Source organism: Orcinus orca, chromosome 6 (genome assembly GCF_937001465.1).
Source record: "Orcinus orca chromosome 6, mOrcOrc1.1, whole genome shotgun sequence".
Lineage (NCBI taxonomy): Eukaryota > Metazoa > Chordata > Mammalia > Artiodactyla > Delphinidae > Orcinus > Orcinus orca.
The window spans coordinates 77,443,479-77,460,948 of record NC_064564.1 but is presented as its reverse complement, the minus strand read 5'-3'; the positions used below and the strand labels follow the sequence as shown (position 1 = coordinate 77,460,948).

The following is a 17,470-nucleotide window of genomic DNA, read 5'->3' as shown; positions in this document are numbered from 1 at the left end:
TTAACTGAATTGTTTTCAAGTCTGTTTTCTACATGGCCTGCAGTAAGAGGTGCTTTTAATTCCAGACGAATCTTTGGAATCCTTTTCAGAAGCTTTAGGAAATCTTTTTAGTCTTAGCCTGGTCCTTTTTTTCTCCCTAGTTGAAGTTTGCTTTTCTATAAACCCCATTACATCTATGCCTATGACATAGGCATAGATGTAATGGACACATCTATGACAACAGCCCACTCCAGCCAAGATCTGCACCTGTTTCATAAGGGACAAGGGAGAGAAAAGGCTCTTTTGTATTTTCACTGCTTTCTTGGAGCTCCAGGAGCCTTGATTAATTTGGGACTCACAAAAAAAATCACATGAGCTCAAGCGACACATTGAACGTTGTCAACTTCAGAATCCATAAATGGCTTTTTGGCTTTTTCTGCTGCATGCACAACTTCCCTGCAGTCCTGACGCCCCACCCTAACCACTCAGCTCTTCTGGGAAAAGTGTAAGCTGACGAGGCAATTGTTCTGTCTTCCTTATCGAGGACAGGGAAATAAGTCCCTTGGCGCTGCATTAAACCCGGAGCTTTGGTTTTCTAACAAGCAGAAGAATGTTTTGCCTTTTCCCTCCAACTTCCCTTCACCACAGTTTTCCCCAGGCATTGCTACCTCCATGGAAGTATCAGGACCCCCCAGGGCCCCCACCCATGGTAGTGAAGGAAAATGCCCATAGGTGTCCCCGGCCCTGACCTTCCTTTCTCACCACTTGCCCTGAAATTGGTAATATGGCCCAGTGATAGCTCCTTTAAGGGAGACTTTTCCTGCAGCCCTTTGGAATGAGAGCAGGCCTAATCTTGCTGAAAATGACAGACAGCTGGCCATAGAGTCAATCCGGTTGTTGTTCTAATGAAAACCACAATCTGAACGTCGTCCAGATCTCCCCAGAAGGTCACATCTCCTTTGCACCAGCCATCAGGTATTTTTGGTTTGTTTGCCTTTTAGAAAACAAAACAAAACACGACTGTAAAATAGCCTATGCTCATTCCAAAAAGTACAAGATATATAGAAAAGTCTGTCAAAGTCTGTCATGCAGTGACAGTCCCTGTACATTTTTACCATTCAGGTCATAAATTAGAAGTCCCTTTGTTGTGAAGCAGGCAGGCTCACGGCTTCACAAGAGATAACGTAGCCTGTTATTATAAGGCTAAGTTATCTCTTGTTACCCCAGCAGACTCACCTGCTTATGCTTTCATCCACAGTGAAGTTAGGCGGGTTGGATGGGTGGGTTGAGCCCATCGTTCTGTTGCCTGAATCAGGAGAGAGTGATTTTCATCAGCACACCCGGGTCAGAAAAAGCCACTGCTTCCGCTTGTCACATTCTTTGTGAAAACACCCGGTATCTCAGGGATAACCTGGTTTGCTGTGCCCTCCATCCCCACCACCTCCTCCCCTTGGCATCTGCTCCTCCCCTTTCTGTGTTGTGAGCTCCTTTTTTGTCTGGGTAACTGTCTGGTTTGTTGGAGAGAGAAGGCCACCTCTCCTCTCCCTGGCTCCGCCTCGGCCTTCTCCAGGTGCTGGCTTGCATGAATGTGCTTCCGGCTGCACCCACCCGAATGTTAGGGAGATGCCACCTCTTCCTACGCCCTGACCAGCTTTTGTGCTCTGGAGGTAAAGACAGTTCACACGTTACTTCTGAATTTGCCAAAGCTTTGTCTGCTGTCTTAGAAGCTCATACCACTTTCTCAGACCTCAATGATCTAAGAAGGTCACGCTCCCTAGTTACCAGTCCATTGAGTTTGTCATCCTGGCTTCTGATGAGCATTTTAAGAAAGCAGCACTCCAGAGTGAACAGAGGTGTTGTTCTGGTGTCTTGCGTTTTGCTATGAGGAAGTTATCCCACTCAGGCCAGTAGGGAAGTACCAGCTGTTCGGTGCTCTGGGCAGCACGACTGCAAGATGGGGGTGATGAAAAGCGCTGCTTAAGTTTGCTGCAAGAGTGTCCACACCAGCTGGGAACATCTGTGTGTGAGAGCAGGATCTGAACAAATATTTCAGCCTTCAGCTTTACTGACCTCCACATGAGCTATGGCCAGAGGCCCTGTACACAACGTGGAAGAATAGGGTTCAATAGGCCACTGATCAGTCTGTGATCTTGGCACATCACGTAACCCCCCTGGGCCTCAGTTACTTCATCAGTCAAAAAAGGATGATGTCAAAGCCATGTCACCTCCTGTGAGCCCATGAGTAATATCCCTGCCATCTGCTTAAGTAGAAAAGCAAAGAAAAAGAAGTCTGGGTGGTTTGGATTAGCCAACAGTGAGGGGTCACTCTGAGGCCAGAACTGGCATTTTTGAGCCTGAAGCAGAGAACACAATTAGATAACCGAGGGCAGTCACGCCAAAGCATTGTAATGAGGCGTTTCCTGTCTTGTGTTTTTACTTCTCTTATTTCATTATAGGAGACTCAGGTAACCTTCCCTGCAGTGTTGCTGGACAAATGATCCTGGAAAGGATGAGAAGAGTTGCAGGCTGGTGTGTGTGTGTGTGTGTCTCGGTTGCGACTGTGGTATCTTTCCTTCTCTCTCCATTCCATTTGCTGGCCAGCAAACTTGTGTTACGTCCCTTTCATGCCTCTCTGTTCTCCCTCAGGTAAGGTTTGCATCGTTGCTTCCGAGGGTCTCAGGCGACACCACGGTGGGATAGCTCATGCACCTCAGCACACACACCCTGAATTCACCTCACCGTTACTGAGAAGAGAGTCTGATAAAATACACGTGTTAAAAAGCGAACCTTCACGCGAATTCTGCGTTTGCCGACAGGCAGCTTCACTTGAGTCAGCTGCATATTTAGCGTAGAAATGGGGTTAGCTGACCCCCTTGGAGACACTGGCGAGGAACAAAATGCAAACGGTCCTGTTCATTCACGTTATTACACTTTGCCAGCAACTGCTATCTGGAATAGCTCCAAAGCCTGACCACAACGGTACCTGCTCTTGATTTAGAAGAAAACTTTCACGAGGAAATCTTTTTCTCGTTCCTTCCTTACACGCTACATCTCCTCCTCTCCTCCTCTTTCTTTTGCCTCTTCTTCCCTTCCTACAAATCCTCTGCCCCAAAATGCAAAATCCATCATCATTTGTCAATTTCAGTGATTTTTATAGAAAGAGACAATCCCAGCTTAGTCATTGATCAGGAAGTGGTAAGTTGACCGTTGAGTATTCCTTTGGTTAAATAAACCCAAGCCAACGTGATACTACAACATGCCAAGGACAGACAGCAGTAACACAATTGCCATTGTGAATTGCCATTTAGGATGACTTCTGAAGTACTGTTTATAAACCTCAGTCTTTCCTTTAAAAAACGACAACAACATATTCTTAGAAATTCTCCAGAAATAGAAAAAGAAATCAAAGTAACTGAGCGTCATAATCTTGCAATTATCCTGACACCCTGGAGTCAGACAGCTGCATTTAGAAAGATGCTTTTGAAAGGATGCTTTTATAAAATTTTTTATTTTTTTAATCTAATTTTTATTAGATATTAGTGTATCGCTGATTTGCAATGTTGTGTTAGTTTCAGGGGGGATGTGTTAGTTTCAGCATGATTCAATTGTACACATATATATATCCGTTCTTTTTCAGATTCTTTTCCCATATAGGTTATTACAGAATATTGAGTAGAGTTCCCTGTGCTATACAGTAGGTCCTTGTTGATGACCTATTTTAGATATGGTAGTGTGTATGTGTTAACCCCAAACTCCTAACTTCATCGCCCCCCTCCCCATTTCCCCTCTGGAAACCATAAGTTTGTTTTCAAAGTTTGTGATTCTGTTTCTGTTATGTAAATAACTTCATTTGTATCATTTTTTTTTATATTCCACATATAAGTGATATAATACTTGTCTTTCTCTGTCTCTGTCTTTCTCTTCACTTAGTATGATAATCTCTAGGGCTACCCATGTTGCTGCAAATGGCATTACTTCACTCCTTTTTATGGCTGAGTAACATTCCATTGTATATATGTACCACATCTTCTTTATCCGTTCCTCTGTCGATGGACATTTAGATTGTTTTCATGTCTTGGCTACTGTAAATACTGCTGCAATGAATATTGGGATGAATGCATCTTTTCAAATTATGTTTTTCTCTGGATATATGCCCAGGAATGGGATTGCTGGGTCATATGGTAGTTCAATTTTTAGTTTTTTAAGGAACCTGCATACTGTTCTCCATAGTGGCTGTATCAAATTACATTTCCACCAACAGTGAAGAAGGGCTCCCTTTTCTCTGCACGCTCTCCAGCATTTATTGTAGACTTTTTGATGATAGCCATTTTGACCAGTGTGAGGTGATACCTCATTGTAGTTTTGATTTGCATTTCTCTAATAATTAGCTTTGTTGAACATCTTTTCATGTGCCTTTTGGCCATCTGTATATCTTCTTTGGAGAAATGTCTATTTAGAGCTTCTGCCCATTTTTTGATTGGATTGTTTATTTGATAATGAGCTGCATGAGCTGTTTGTATATTTTGGGGATTAATCCCTTGTCAGTCACTTCATATGCAAATATATTCTCCCATTCTGTGGGTTGTGTTTTCATTTTGTTTATGGTTTCCTTTGCTGTGCAAAAGCTTGTTAAGTTTGATTAGGTCCCATTTGATTTTTTTGTTTTTATTTTCATTACTCTAGGAGGTGGATCCAAAAAGATATTGCTACGGTTTATGTCAAAGAGTGTTCTGCCTGTGTTTTCCTCTAAGAGTGTTATAGTATCTGGTCTTACATTTAGATCTTTAATCCATTTTGTGTATGGTGTTAGAGAATGTTCTAGTTTCATTCTTTCATATGTAGCTGTCTGGTTTTCCCAGCACCACTACTGAAAAGACTGTCTTTTCTCCATCGTATATTCTTGCCTCCTTTGTTGTAGATTAATTGATCATAGGTGTGTGGGTTTATTTCTGGGCTTTCTGTCCTGTTCCATTGATTTATATTTCTGTTTTCATGTCAGTACCATAATGTTTTGATTCTGTAGCACTGTAGTATAGTCTGAAGCCAGGGAGGCTGATTCCTCCAGCTTCATTTTTCTTTCTGAAGATTGCTTTAGCTATTTGAGGTCTTTTGTGTTTCTATACAAATTAAAAAATTTTTTTCTCTACTTCTGTGAAAAATGCCCATGGTAATTTCATAGGGATAGCACTGAATCTGTAGATTGCCTTGGGTAGTATAGTCATTTTGACAATATTGATTCTTCCAATCCAAGAACATGGTATATCTTTCCACCTGTTTGTGTCATCTTCACTGTCTTTCATCAGCATCTTACAGTTTTCAGAGTACAGGTCTTTTGCCTCCTTAGGCAGGTTTATTCCTAGGTATTTTATTCTTTTTGATGCGATGGTAAGTGGAATTGTTTCTTGAATTTCTCTTTCTGATCTTTCATTGTTAGTGTATAGAAATGTAACAGATTTCTGTGTATTAATTTTGTATCCTGCAACCTTACCAGATTCATTGATGAGCTCTGGTAGTTTTCTGGCAGCATATTTAGGATTTCCTATGTATAGTATCATGTCATCTGCAAACAGTGACCGTTTTACTTCTTCTTTTCCAATTTAGATTCCTCTTATTTCATTTTCTTCTCTGATTGCCATGGCTAGGACTTCCAAAACTATGTTGAGTAAGAGTGGCAAGAGTGGACATCCTTGTCTTGTTCCTGATCTTAGAGGAAATGCTTTCAGCTTTTCACCATTGAGTATGATGTTGACTGGGTTTTTCATATATGGCCTTTATTATGTTGAGGTGGGTTCCCTCTATGCTCACTATCTGGAGAGTTTTTATCATAAATTGGTGTTGAATTTTGTCAAAAGCTGTTTCTGCATCAATTGAGAGGATCATATGGTTTATATTATTCAGTTTGTTAATGTGGTTTATCACACTGATTTACTTGTGTATATTGAAAACTCCTTGCATCCCTGGGATAAATCCCACTCAGTCATGGTGTATGATCCTTTTAATGTGCTGTTGGATTCTGTTTGCTAGTATTTTGTTGAGGATTTTTGCATCTATGTTCACCAGTGATATTGGCTGGTAATTTTCTTTTTTTCTGGTATCTTTGGTATGATGGTGGCCTCATAGAATGAGTTTGGGACTGTTCCTTCCTCTTTGACTTTTTTGGAAGAGTTTCAAAAGAATAGGTGTTAACTCTTCTGTAAATGTTTTATAGAATTCGCCTGTGAAGCCTTCTGGCCCTGCACTTTTGTTTGTTGGGCATTTTAAAATCACAGTTTCCATTTCAGTGCTTGTAACTGGTCTGTTCATATTTTCTACTTCTTCCTGATTCAGTCTTGGGAGATAGTACCTTTCTAAGAATTTGTCCATTTCCTCCAGGTTGTCCAGTTTCTTGGCATACAGTTGCTTGTAGTAGTCTCTTATGTTCCTTTGTATTTCTGTGGTGTCAGTTGTAACTTCTTTTTCATTTCTAATTTTATTGATTTGAGTACTCCCTTTTTTTCTTCATGAGTCTGGCTAAAGGCTTATCAATTTTGTTTGTCTTCTCAAAGAACCAGCTTTTAGTTTCATTCATCTTTGCTATTGTTTTCTTCTCTATTTCATTTATTTCTGCACTGATCTTTATGATTTCTTTCCTTCTGCTAACTTCGTGTTTTTTTGGTTCTTCTTTCTCTAGTTGCTTTAGGTGTAAGGTTAGGTTGTTTGAGACTCTTCTTGTTTCCTGAGGTAAGACTATATTGCTATAAACTTCCCTCTTAGAACTGCTTTTGCTGCGTCCCATAGGTTTTGATCATTGTGCTTTCGTTTTCATTTGTCACTAGGTTTTTGATTTCCTCTGATTTCTTCAGTCATCCATTGGTCATTTAATAACATATGTTTAGCCTCCACATGTTTGGTTTTTTTTTTTACAGTTTTTTCCTTGTAGTTTATTTCTAATATCATAGCATTGTGGTCAGAGAAGATGCTTGATATGATTTCCGTTCTCTCAAATTTACTGAGGCTTGTTTTGTGGCTCAGCATGTGATGTATCCTGGAAAATGTTCCATGTGCACATAAGAAGAATGTGTATCCTGCTGCTTTCGGATGGAATATTCTATAAATATCAATTAAGTCCATCTGATCTAATGTGTCATTTAAGGCCTGTGTTTCCTTATTGATTTTCTATCTGGATGATCTGTCCATTGATGTAAGAGGGGTGTTAAAGTCCCCCATTATTATTATTAATTTTAACATCTTTATTGGAGTATAATTGCTTTACAATGGTGTGTTAGTTTCTGCTTTATAAAACAGTGAATCAGCTATACATATATCCCCATATCTCTTCCCTCTTGCATCTCCCTCCCTTCCACCAAGTCTCCCATTATTATTGTGCTACAGTCAATTTCTTCTTTTAGGAGAAATGGCTGTTAGCATTTGTCTTATATATTGAGGCACTCCTACATTGGATTTGTATATGTATTTACAATTTTTATATCTTGGATTGATCCCTTGATCATTATGTAGTGTCCTTCTTTCTCTCTTGTAACAGTCTTTATTTTAAAGTCTATTTTGTCTGATATCAGTATTGCTGCTCCAGCTTTCTTTTGATTTCCATTTGCATGGAATACCTTTTCCCATCCCCTCACTTTCAGTCGTATGTGTCCTTAGATCTGAAGTGGGTCTGTTGTAGACAGAATATATACGGGTCTTGTTTTTGTATCCATTCAGCCAGTCTATGTCTTTTTTTTTTTTTTTTTTCCGGTACACGGGCCTCTCACTGTTGTGGCCTCTCCCGTTGCGGAGCACAGGCTCCGGACGCGCGGGCCCAGAGGCCATGGCTCACGGGCCTAGCTGCTCCGTGGCATGTGGGCCCTTCCCGGACTGGAGCACGAACCCGTGTCCCCTGCATCAGCAGGAGGACTCTCAACCACTGCGCCACCAGGGAAGCCCCAGTCTATGTCTTTTGGTTGGGACATTTAATCCATTTACATTTAAGGTAATTACTGATATGTGAGTTCTTATTGCCATCTTGTTAAATTGTTTTGGATTTGCTTTTGTAGGTCTTTTTTATTCCCTCCCTCTTTTATTCTCTTGTGATTTGATGACTATCTTTAGAGTTGTGTTTGGATTGCTTTTTCTTTTTTGTGTGTTAACTTATTGTTGATTTTTGGTTTGCAGTTACCATAAGTTTCGATATAGCAGTCTATATATATACAAGATTGTTTAAAGTTGCGAGTCTCTTAATTTCAAATGCATTTCCAATATCCTGCATGTGTACTCTCCTCTTCTCACGATTGCTGGTTTTTCATCTTGTGGGTGATTTCCTACCTTTACTGTATGTTTGCTTTTTACTGGTGAGCTTTCCCGTTTGTAATTTTCTTCTTTCTAGTTGTGGCCTTTTCTTTTTTGCTGAGAGAAGTTCCTTTAGCATTTGTTGTAAAGCTGGTTTCGTGGTGCTGAATTCTCTTAGCTTTTGGTTGTCTGTAAAGCTTTTGATTTCTCTGTCAAATCTCAATGAGAGCCTTGCTGGGTAGAGTATTCTTGGTTGTAGGTTTTTCCCTTTCATCACTTTAAGTATATCGTGCCACTCCCTTCTAGACTGCAGAGTTTCTGCTGAAAGTTCAGCTGATAACCTTATGGGGATTCCCTTGTATGTTATTTGTTGCTTTTCCCTTGTTACTTTTTTTTTTTTTTTTTTTTTTTTGTGGTAGTGGGCCTCTCACTGTTGTGGCCTCTCCCGTTGCGGAGCACAGGCTCCGGACACGCAGGCTCAGCGGCCATGGCTCACGGGCCCAGCTGCTCCGCGGCATGTGGGATCTTCCCAGACCGGGGCACGAACCCGCGTCCCCTGCATCAGCAGGCGGACTCTCAACCACTGCGCCACCAGGGAAGGCCCCCTTGTTGCTTTTAATATTTTTTCTTTGTCTTTAATTTTTGTCAATTTGATTATTATGTGTCTTGGTGTGTTCCTTCTTAGATTTATCCTGTATGGGGCTCTGCACTTCCTGGACTTGAGTGTTTCCTTTTTCATGTTAGGGAAGTTTTTGGCTATTATCTCTTCAGATATTTTCTCAGGCCCTTTCTCTCGCTATTCTCCTTCTGGGATCCCTATAATGCAAATGTTGGTGCGTTTAGTGTTGTCGCAGAGGTCTCTTAGACTGTCCTCATTTCCATGGCAGTGATTTTCCACCATTCTGTGTGTCAGCTCACTTATTTGTTCTTCTGCCTCATTTATTCTGCTACTGATTCCTTCTGGCACATTTTTCACTTCACTTGTTGCACTGTCCATCTCTGTTTGTTCTTTAAAGCTTCTAGCTCTTTATTAAACATTTCTTGTATCCTCTCAGTCTGTGCCTCCATTCTTTTTCTGAGATCTTGGATCATCTTTACTATCACTACTCAATTCTTTATTGAGTAGATTGCCTATTTCCACTTCACTTAGTTGTTCTTCTGGGGTTTTATCTTGTTCCTTCACCTGGGACATATTTCTTTGCCATCTCATTGTGTCTTAACTTTTTGTTTGTGGTCTCTGTTCCTCCAGCTGCAGGACTGTAATTCTTCTTGGTTCTGGTGTCTACCCCCGGAGGGTGAGGTTGGTCCAGGGGCTCATGCATGCTTTCTGATGGGAGGGACTGGTGCCTGCCCACTGGTGGGTGGAGCTGGGTCTTGTCCCTCTAATGGGCAGGGCCAGGTTAAGTGGTATATATATATAGGCAGCTGTTGGCTCAGGATGACTTTAGGCAGCCTGTCTGCTGATGGGTGGGGCTCTGTTCCCACCCTGTTGGTTGTTTGGACTGAGGTGTCCCAGCACTGGAGCCTGCAGATTGTTGGGTGGGGCCAGGTCCCAAACTGGCAACCTTCAGGAGAGCTCACGCCAATGGGTATTCCCTGGGGTGTCCACCACCAGTGTCCTTGCCCCCACAGTGAGCCACACCCAATTTCCCCCTCCCCAGTAGACTCTCCAAGATGCGCAGGTAGGTCTAGCCCAGGCTCCTGTGGAGTCACTGCTCTGCCCTGGGCCCCAGTGCACATTAAACCTTGTGTGTGCCCTCCAAGAGTGGAGTCTCTGTTTCCCCCAGTCCTGTGGAGCTGCTGTGCTAAAGCCCCACTGGCCTTAAAAGTGCCAAATGCCTGAGGGATCCTCCACCCAATGCCAGGCCCCCAGGCTGGGGAGCCTGATGTGGGCCTCAGAACTCTCACTCCTGTGGGAGAACCTCTGTGATATAATTATTTTCCAGTGAGGGATTTGATTATATCACGAAAGATCCCCTCCTACCATCTCATTGTGGCTTCCTCTTTGTCTTTGGGTGTATACCTTTTTGTGTTAGGGTTGAGTCTTTTTTGTCAATGGTTGTTCAGCAGTTAGTTGTGATTTTGGTGTTTTCGTGTGAGGAGGTGAGCTCAAGTCCTTCTACTCTGCCATCTTGTCTCTGCCTTTCCTGGTGTCTCTCAGAAGAATACTTTTGTACTTGTTTTTAAGAGGGATTCATTACACCTATTTTTTTCTTTTAATGAACTCTTTTTCATTGTGCTGAGCCTGGACTGCATATTTTTGTGGTGTTAGGGTGGCTTAGTGACACTAATCGTATCCTTTGCAGATTTCTATTCAGTTATGGCTCTTCCTAAATGAAACTGTTTGTGGAACAAACACTTCTTATATTAAAATATATCTCCTGCCATTTTCCTTCATACCACATTCTTAAAAAAAAAGTTAGTAAATACCTGCATTTCGGAAAAGATGGGACTAAAGCAAAAAATCCAGAGGGAAGCTATTCCAATCCTGTTTTGCATATGTGTTGCATCAGGTATATACTTATGTAGGTAGCATCTTCTAAGATATGTAGCATAAACATTGTCTACAGCAACCTCAAATTAGTAATATACACAAACCCATAATTCGATGTATTTGTAGTTGGTATCACTTTCTTCCCCCACCTCTTTTGTGGTAGAGTCATACTCTCTATCCTTGTAGAGAACATCTTATTAAACTGCTTTTCAAGAGTTAAGCCCGTCCAAATCTATATCCAGCCAGTATTTTACTGCCTTGTAATCACCAGAAGGGTATTTAGAGTTCTGAAAAAATGAAACACACTGAATTCTGATCAGGCTTGAGGGTGTGTCCTGTCCTCCTACTCAAAGCTTTGAGGAAATCTCTTTAATGTTTCTGAAGTCCAGAACTATGTTATATGACACAAATCACAAATGTTTAAAAAGGGATATTAAAAAATAAAAATACACTACATTGAGATTCCAGAGACAAACCTGTGGAGACCTGACCAACCCTTGCCACGAATTTCAAAGATGGGCTTTCAAGGAACACAGGCTTGCTACAACTAGGATGAACTAAAGAGGATCAAAGAGAACCTCTTTCTTCACCATTAAAAGAAACAGTGTTATATAAATTAGCTTTTTTATTACATAAATTAGATGCCCTTAAGTCAAAAAGTGTTGCGAGAACCTCTTTCTTAGCCATTAAAAGAAACAGTGTTATATAAATTAGCTTTTTTATTACATAAATTAGATGCCCTTAAGTCAAAAAGTGTTGCCTCACCATCTTTTGATAAGTTGAATACTTCTAACACACTTAATGACTGTGTACAACACGTATAATCATCCTTAATACATGGACACCCTATATATGCAAATATATTCACACTATTTAAGAATCTATATAACTTACATCTTAACCACTGAAAGATAATTATATGTGTATATACTTATAGAAGTATGGTCTATATAATACTCATTTAAAGATGTACCTAATACATGCACATACACACTCTTGCCAAGGCTTCCAGATTTATCCTTTAGGTTAAATATCTTGTTAAGAGCTTTCAGTTGGTTACAGATGTCTTTTTGTTTGTCCTCTAGGATACTACGGGGATGGCCTAAATGCCATCATTGTGTTTGCTGCCTGTTTTCTGCCAGACAGCAGTCGGGCGGATTACCACTATGTCATGGAAAATCTTTTCCTGTGAGTGATATTTACAACAAAATGTTTTCAGTTAATGTCTGCGGGCATGCGATGGCAGATAGAGCATCTTTAATAAAAGGAGATAGATGATGTAGACTATTCTAAGCCTTTGATTAAAAGTTGATGAAATCTGTGTCAAGGAAAATTGCTCAAGAGACCAAAAGCTTTAGAGCGTCTGTTTTGTCTGTAGAATGAATCGAAAACAAAATGAACACAGTCTGGTCTGCATTTTAAAATTCTGTAACGTTTCCTTTGGGTGAAGTATTATTTTTGTTCTCTGATAACATGTTCTTAGCCAACTGATGATAACCTGCCCTCATTTATATCTGCCTTTATTTAATCTGACTTGCCCTTAGTATATAATAACATTGCTGACATTTTTGAAAGTCAGGTTTCTAACCTACACATTTTTCAAGTGTACCTGCATTAAAAAAAAAATGAAAAAAAGATAACTGTGCAAATAAATGAGTAATACTCTCAGAGAACTGATCTTAGGTAACTGCATTCTTCTCAAGCTGAAGAGGGAATACGTGCAACCGTTCTTAAATATCATGCACCCTGTAATTTAAATGTTATATAATTACGGTGAAATAAGATGAACTCTTTCATGTGGGAACTGAAAACACTTATCTTTCTTCCTGTGATCAGATATGTAATAAGTACATTAGAGCTGATGGTAGCTGAAGACTATATGATTGTGTACTTGAATGGTGCAACCCCAAGACGGAAGATGCCAGGGCTAGGCTGGATGAAGAAATGCTACCAGATGATTGACAGACGGTATGTGGGCTCCATAATCTAATCACTATTTTGACTTCCTCAGTGACTCCCATCTCCAGTGACCTTTTAATTTACCAAAGATGCGATCACAATTTAGGAACACTGAATTAATGCTGATTTGAGATAATAAATTATAAAAATATTAATAAGTGTCACTTGATGCCCCAAATTTGAAATAAAGCAGATCTTCCCCAGATTTTGTTAAATGTTGTAATCTCAGACTTGGCAACAAGTATTTTAAATATGCATATGCTGTTGCCATATGGAGGTGCAATTTGAGCTGATAAGCCAAAGTCCATGATTCTTTACTAGCATCATGTAACCTTGCGGCCATTCTTGTGCACTAGGACTGTTGTGACTTAGGCAATCCTACTGCTCTTATTTCAACATTCACTGTTAATTCTGGCCCATATGGTGCCTTTGTGTGCCCCTTCCTCAAGATACGTCACTTCTATCCATACTGGTTTTATTAGAACCAAACACGTTATTGCCATCTACAGGAAAATTGTCATAATAAGCATACAAATTTATGATGTCTTCCATATGTGTGGCTTCCCCTCAGATGTGGCTCCCTGTATAGCAACATGTGAGTGTCCTGTTATAGTAACTAAAATCCATTAATCATCTAAACATACATAAAGTAGCATTGCTAATGCTGAAAAATATGCCTGAATGTACAAAACGTTAAAATGATTATCTGAAGGCCAAACAACCACATGATATACTGTTACCATTTTCACTCTACAGAAGAAACCCAGGCTCAGTAGAACAAATTGGCTAAGTTGCTAGTAAGAGTGTATTCATTTCAAAATAGTAAAAATAATGCTGACAAAAATGAAAAACATCGTTAAACAAAAACATGCCATATGGTTATAGATTTATGCACTCCAAGAATACAAAAATTCTATTTTACATTTATTCTTATGGGAAACTGAGGTTTGAATTACGCATGTTTCAAATTATATATCTCAAAAGGCATTCGTTTGATTGATCATGGCATTCTGTACCTTCCTACCAGATAACAGTAACTTACATAGAATCCCCTAATATCATATATATATATTCTTATTTGGGGATATACTTTCTGTTTTAACTCCCACTCAAAATAGGTTATGAGTGGGCTTCCCTGGTGGCGCAGTGGTTGAGAGTCCGCCTGCCGATGCAGGGGACACGGGTTCGTGCCCCGGTCCGGGAAGATCCCACATGCCGCGGAGCGGCTGGGCCCGTGAGCCATGGCCATGGAGCCTGTGCTCCGCAACGGGAGAGGCCACAACAGTGAGAGGCCTGCGTACCACAAAAAACAAACAAACAAACAAAATAGGTTATGAGTAATTTTTTTTCTTTTCACAATAGGTTGCGGAAGAACTTAAAATCATTCATCATTGTTCATCCATCTTGGTTCATCAGAACAATCCTTGCAATTACACGACCTTTTATAAGGTATGGTCATTACTGTAGTAAAAGTAAACGTACTAGTTTTTAAAAATATGTATTCATTGTCTTCTGAACAAAAATTCATAAACCAAGAGAGTAGGAAAATATGTTTGCCTCTGCCTTTCCTGAAAATATACTTTGGACTACCCAGCAAGAGACTCTAATTAAGAGTGAGCATATTTTCGCAGTGAATATTTTCCCCCCATAATTATAAAACATGACTTTTATACTGCTTGCTGTAAACACAGAAGATAAAATAGTGAGGTTTCTATGCCATATTACAAAAGGGAACAGATAGTACTTTTAAAGTAATATATGGTATATGGTAGAGAATCAAAGAGGTAGAGTAACATAACAATGAAAACAAAGAAAGACACACCAGGGACAGAAACAGACGCCAGGTCTTGTCTTAATTGTTCTATTTCTTCTGAACAAATCCCACGTAGGTTACCAAAGGTAGGCAAAGCGTCTGAGCGGCCATTTTGAGATCTTTGTTTTGATTATCCATAAGGCTTCTTGGTTTAAATTCACTTCAAATCAGTAAATATTTGTTTATCATCTATTCTGTGTTGGGTGCTGTATAACCTTACATTTCAGTGATGAAAAGTAAGATATGCCTTTTATATAGTAAGAATGAGACAGTTAAATGAAAGGGACAGTACAGGTTTTCTGGAGAGCTTTACAAAATATAATAAAATAGGGAGGGGCAAGATAGGGGTATGGAATTAAGAGGTACAAACTAGGTATAAAATAAATAAGCTACAAGCATATATTATACAGCACAGGGAATATAGCCGACATTTTGTAATAACTTCAGTGGAATATAGTCTATAAAAATAGGGAATCACTATGTTGTATGCCTGAAACTAATACAATATTGTGAATCAACTATACTTCAGCTAACTAGAACAATGTCTTCCCTAACGTCAGGATACCAATCAGATAAACTGAAATTTTTCCATCTCCCAGTTATTAATGAATCCCTAAGAAAAATTCTGATCACTTTACTTCTGGAGAAAACAATTAAAGGTTAAAATCCTTTATATTTTTTTAATGTAGATTTTACTGTGCCTTCCAGAGTCCACCTTTTTTGTTCCCTGTTCACTTATTTATTTAGCATTCCCATCCCCTACTTCCAAAAACTGAGCAGTAGCAGGATTCAACCTAGTCTTCCTCTGGCAAAGATTTCTTTACCATACCATGTTATATTACTTTAAAAAATAATATGAGCTTTTAAGATGTACAAAAAGCCACTTATTTTAAGATTAGCAGAAAATGCTTTGACAGGGGAGGAGGAAGAGCTTATATAAACTTTAATGCGTAAAAAAGCAAGCATTAGAATTGATATTGATTCACTGATGTTTATTTAATAATTCAGCTCTAATTATAAAACAAATATATTTCTTCCTGATAAATACTTGTTATGGTAAGAGTATTGAAAACAGATTGTAAGTCAACATTTATTGAAGGGCGTTTCAAGATAATAATTACAACAAAAATAATAAATAGCAAGTAGTGTTGCGGTAGATCATGTATAATAATGGCCTACCTTTACTGAGTGCTTACATGCATTATTTTATTTAACCCTAATGACAGTCCTCTGAAGGAGGTACTGCTTACTATTTCTGTTATATAGGAGAAAACCCTGAGGTTCAGTGAGGTCAAATAAATTGTCTAAAGCAGGAGCCAGCAAAGCCATTCTGTAAAGGATCAGATATTAAGTATTTTCCATGTTATGGGCCATACAGTCTTAATCACAACCGCTCAGCTCTTCCATGGTAGGGTGAAAGCAGCCGTAGACAATATGTAAATAAATAAGTATGGCTGTGTTCCAATAAAACTTGATTCATGAATACTGACATTGAATTTTCTGAAATCTTTTACATGTCACAATATTCTTCTTTTGAGCATTTTTCAACCATTTAAAAAATGTAAAAACCAGTCGTAGCTCAAGGATGTAAAAAAAAAAAATCATAAGCTGGCTTTGGCCATGGTTTGCCAACCCCAGGTCTAAGGTAACACAGCCAAGAAATGATAGATTCAGGCTTTGAACCCAATGTCTGCGTAACTGTAAAGAACACACGTTTCAAGCACTTAAACACCGTGTTCTACAATTTCATCATGTAAGACCCTCTTTAAATATCCCTCTGTAAATCAGTCTACATCAGTGTCATCAATTTTTTGAACTGAAAAAAGGAGGTCACTAAAATGTATTATAGGTCTTTTCACTGCTAAAGGGTAACACCTATGATAGAGGTATATGGTAAGTTTTTTTTTTAATTCATGTATTTTTTAAATTGAAGTATAACTGATTTACAATGTTGTGTTAGTTTCTGGTGTACAGTGAAGTGATTCAGTTTTATATATATACATATATATATATGTATATATAAAAAACTGAATATGAAAAAGAATATATATCGTATTTCCATTATGGTTTATTGCGGGATATTGAATATAGTTCCCTGTGTTACACAGGAGGACCTTGTTGTCTATCTATTTTATATATATAGTAGTTTGTATCTGCTAATCCCATACTCCTAATTTTCCTCTCTCCCCTCAAATGCCTTTTTTTAAAATGAATCGTTTGTGTCAAGCATTGGGTTAGGTGCTGGAGCCTGAGAAGTTAAATAGCTCAGTTGCTGCCCTCAGGGAGTTCACAGCCGGGCAGCTGACATAGGAGGACTAGAAAACAGTTATAATACAGGGTACAAAGGAAGCGCGATGAGGCCTGATAACTCACGGTGAGTATGAGTTTTAAGGTAACAGGTGGAGTGTGAAGGCTGAGAGTCTGCATCAAGAGAGGCTTTCCAGAAGAATGTGCCCTCAAGTTGAGTTCTGAAGACTAACAGCATTGGCTAGCTAAAGCCAGGTAGAGGAAACAGCAGGTACCAACACACCAAGAAGGAGGTACCATACACCAGGCATATTTAGAGAACTGTACATTCCAGTGTGGAGGTGTCCCCCCTTGCATAACTAACTTCTTCTGCCTTTTTATTCCACCCCCTCCATCTTTCATCAAAACCTGAATTTAGCTTGAAAACTCTGGAGGAAGGAAGTGGCCTAAGGTAGCATATTGTTGGTAGTGTGTGTTCACCCAAGGCTGATCAGGACGACTAGAAGTGACTTTTGGGAGATGAAGGTTGTTCACAAGTCACAGCCAGTGGCCCAGGGTCAAAACTGCGAGTAAAATGTGAAAGACAGATGTATGGAGAACTGACCTTGAAAAGACTTCCTATTAGAATACGCAGTAGTTGAACAGAAGACAGTACAGTTGGCAGGTGGCACAGCATCCTCCCAGTAGACTGGGGAGGCCCTTTCATTGGAGAA

General features: G+C 39.5%; 2 protein-coding genes across 15 annotated transcripts in view; one reads left to right on the top strand and one right to left on the bottom strand.

The window, feature by feature from the left end:
- The window catches only part of GCNT1 (glucosaminyl (N-acetyl) transferase 1), a 202,272-nt gene that overhangs the window by 1,252 nt on the left and 183,550 nt on the right, over positions 1–17,470 (bottom strand). The window contains exons 5-6 of one of the 4 annotated variants that reach the window (XR_007477796.1): positions 1,762–1,996; positions 1,216–1,285 (exon numbers count right to left, since the gene is read on the bottom strand). The gene's annotated coding sequence lies outside the window, so the exon portion shown is untranslated. The other 3 variants (XR_007477798.1, XR_007477797.1, XR_007477799.1) reach the window with 3 other exon arrangements.
- PRUNE2 (prune homolog 2 with BCH domain) overlaps positions 1–17,470 on the top strand; it is a 96,493-nt gene that overhangs the window by 59,774 nt on the left and 19,249 nt on the right. For all 11 annotated transcript variants that reach the window (XM_049710821.1, XM_049710818.1, XM_049710815.1 and 8 more), the window contains 3 exons: positions 11,824–11,926; positions 12,575–12,706; positions 14,060–14,146. In XM_049710821.1, coding sequence (XP_049566778.1) covers positions 11,824–11,926; positions 12,575–12,706; positions 14,060–14,146 — 322 coding nt within the window. The remainder of the gene's footprint in view (positions 1–11,823; positions 11,927–12,574; positions 12,707–14,059; positions 14,147–17,470) is intronic.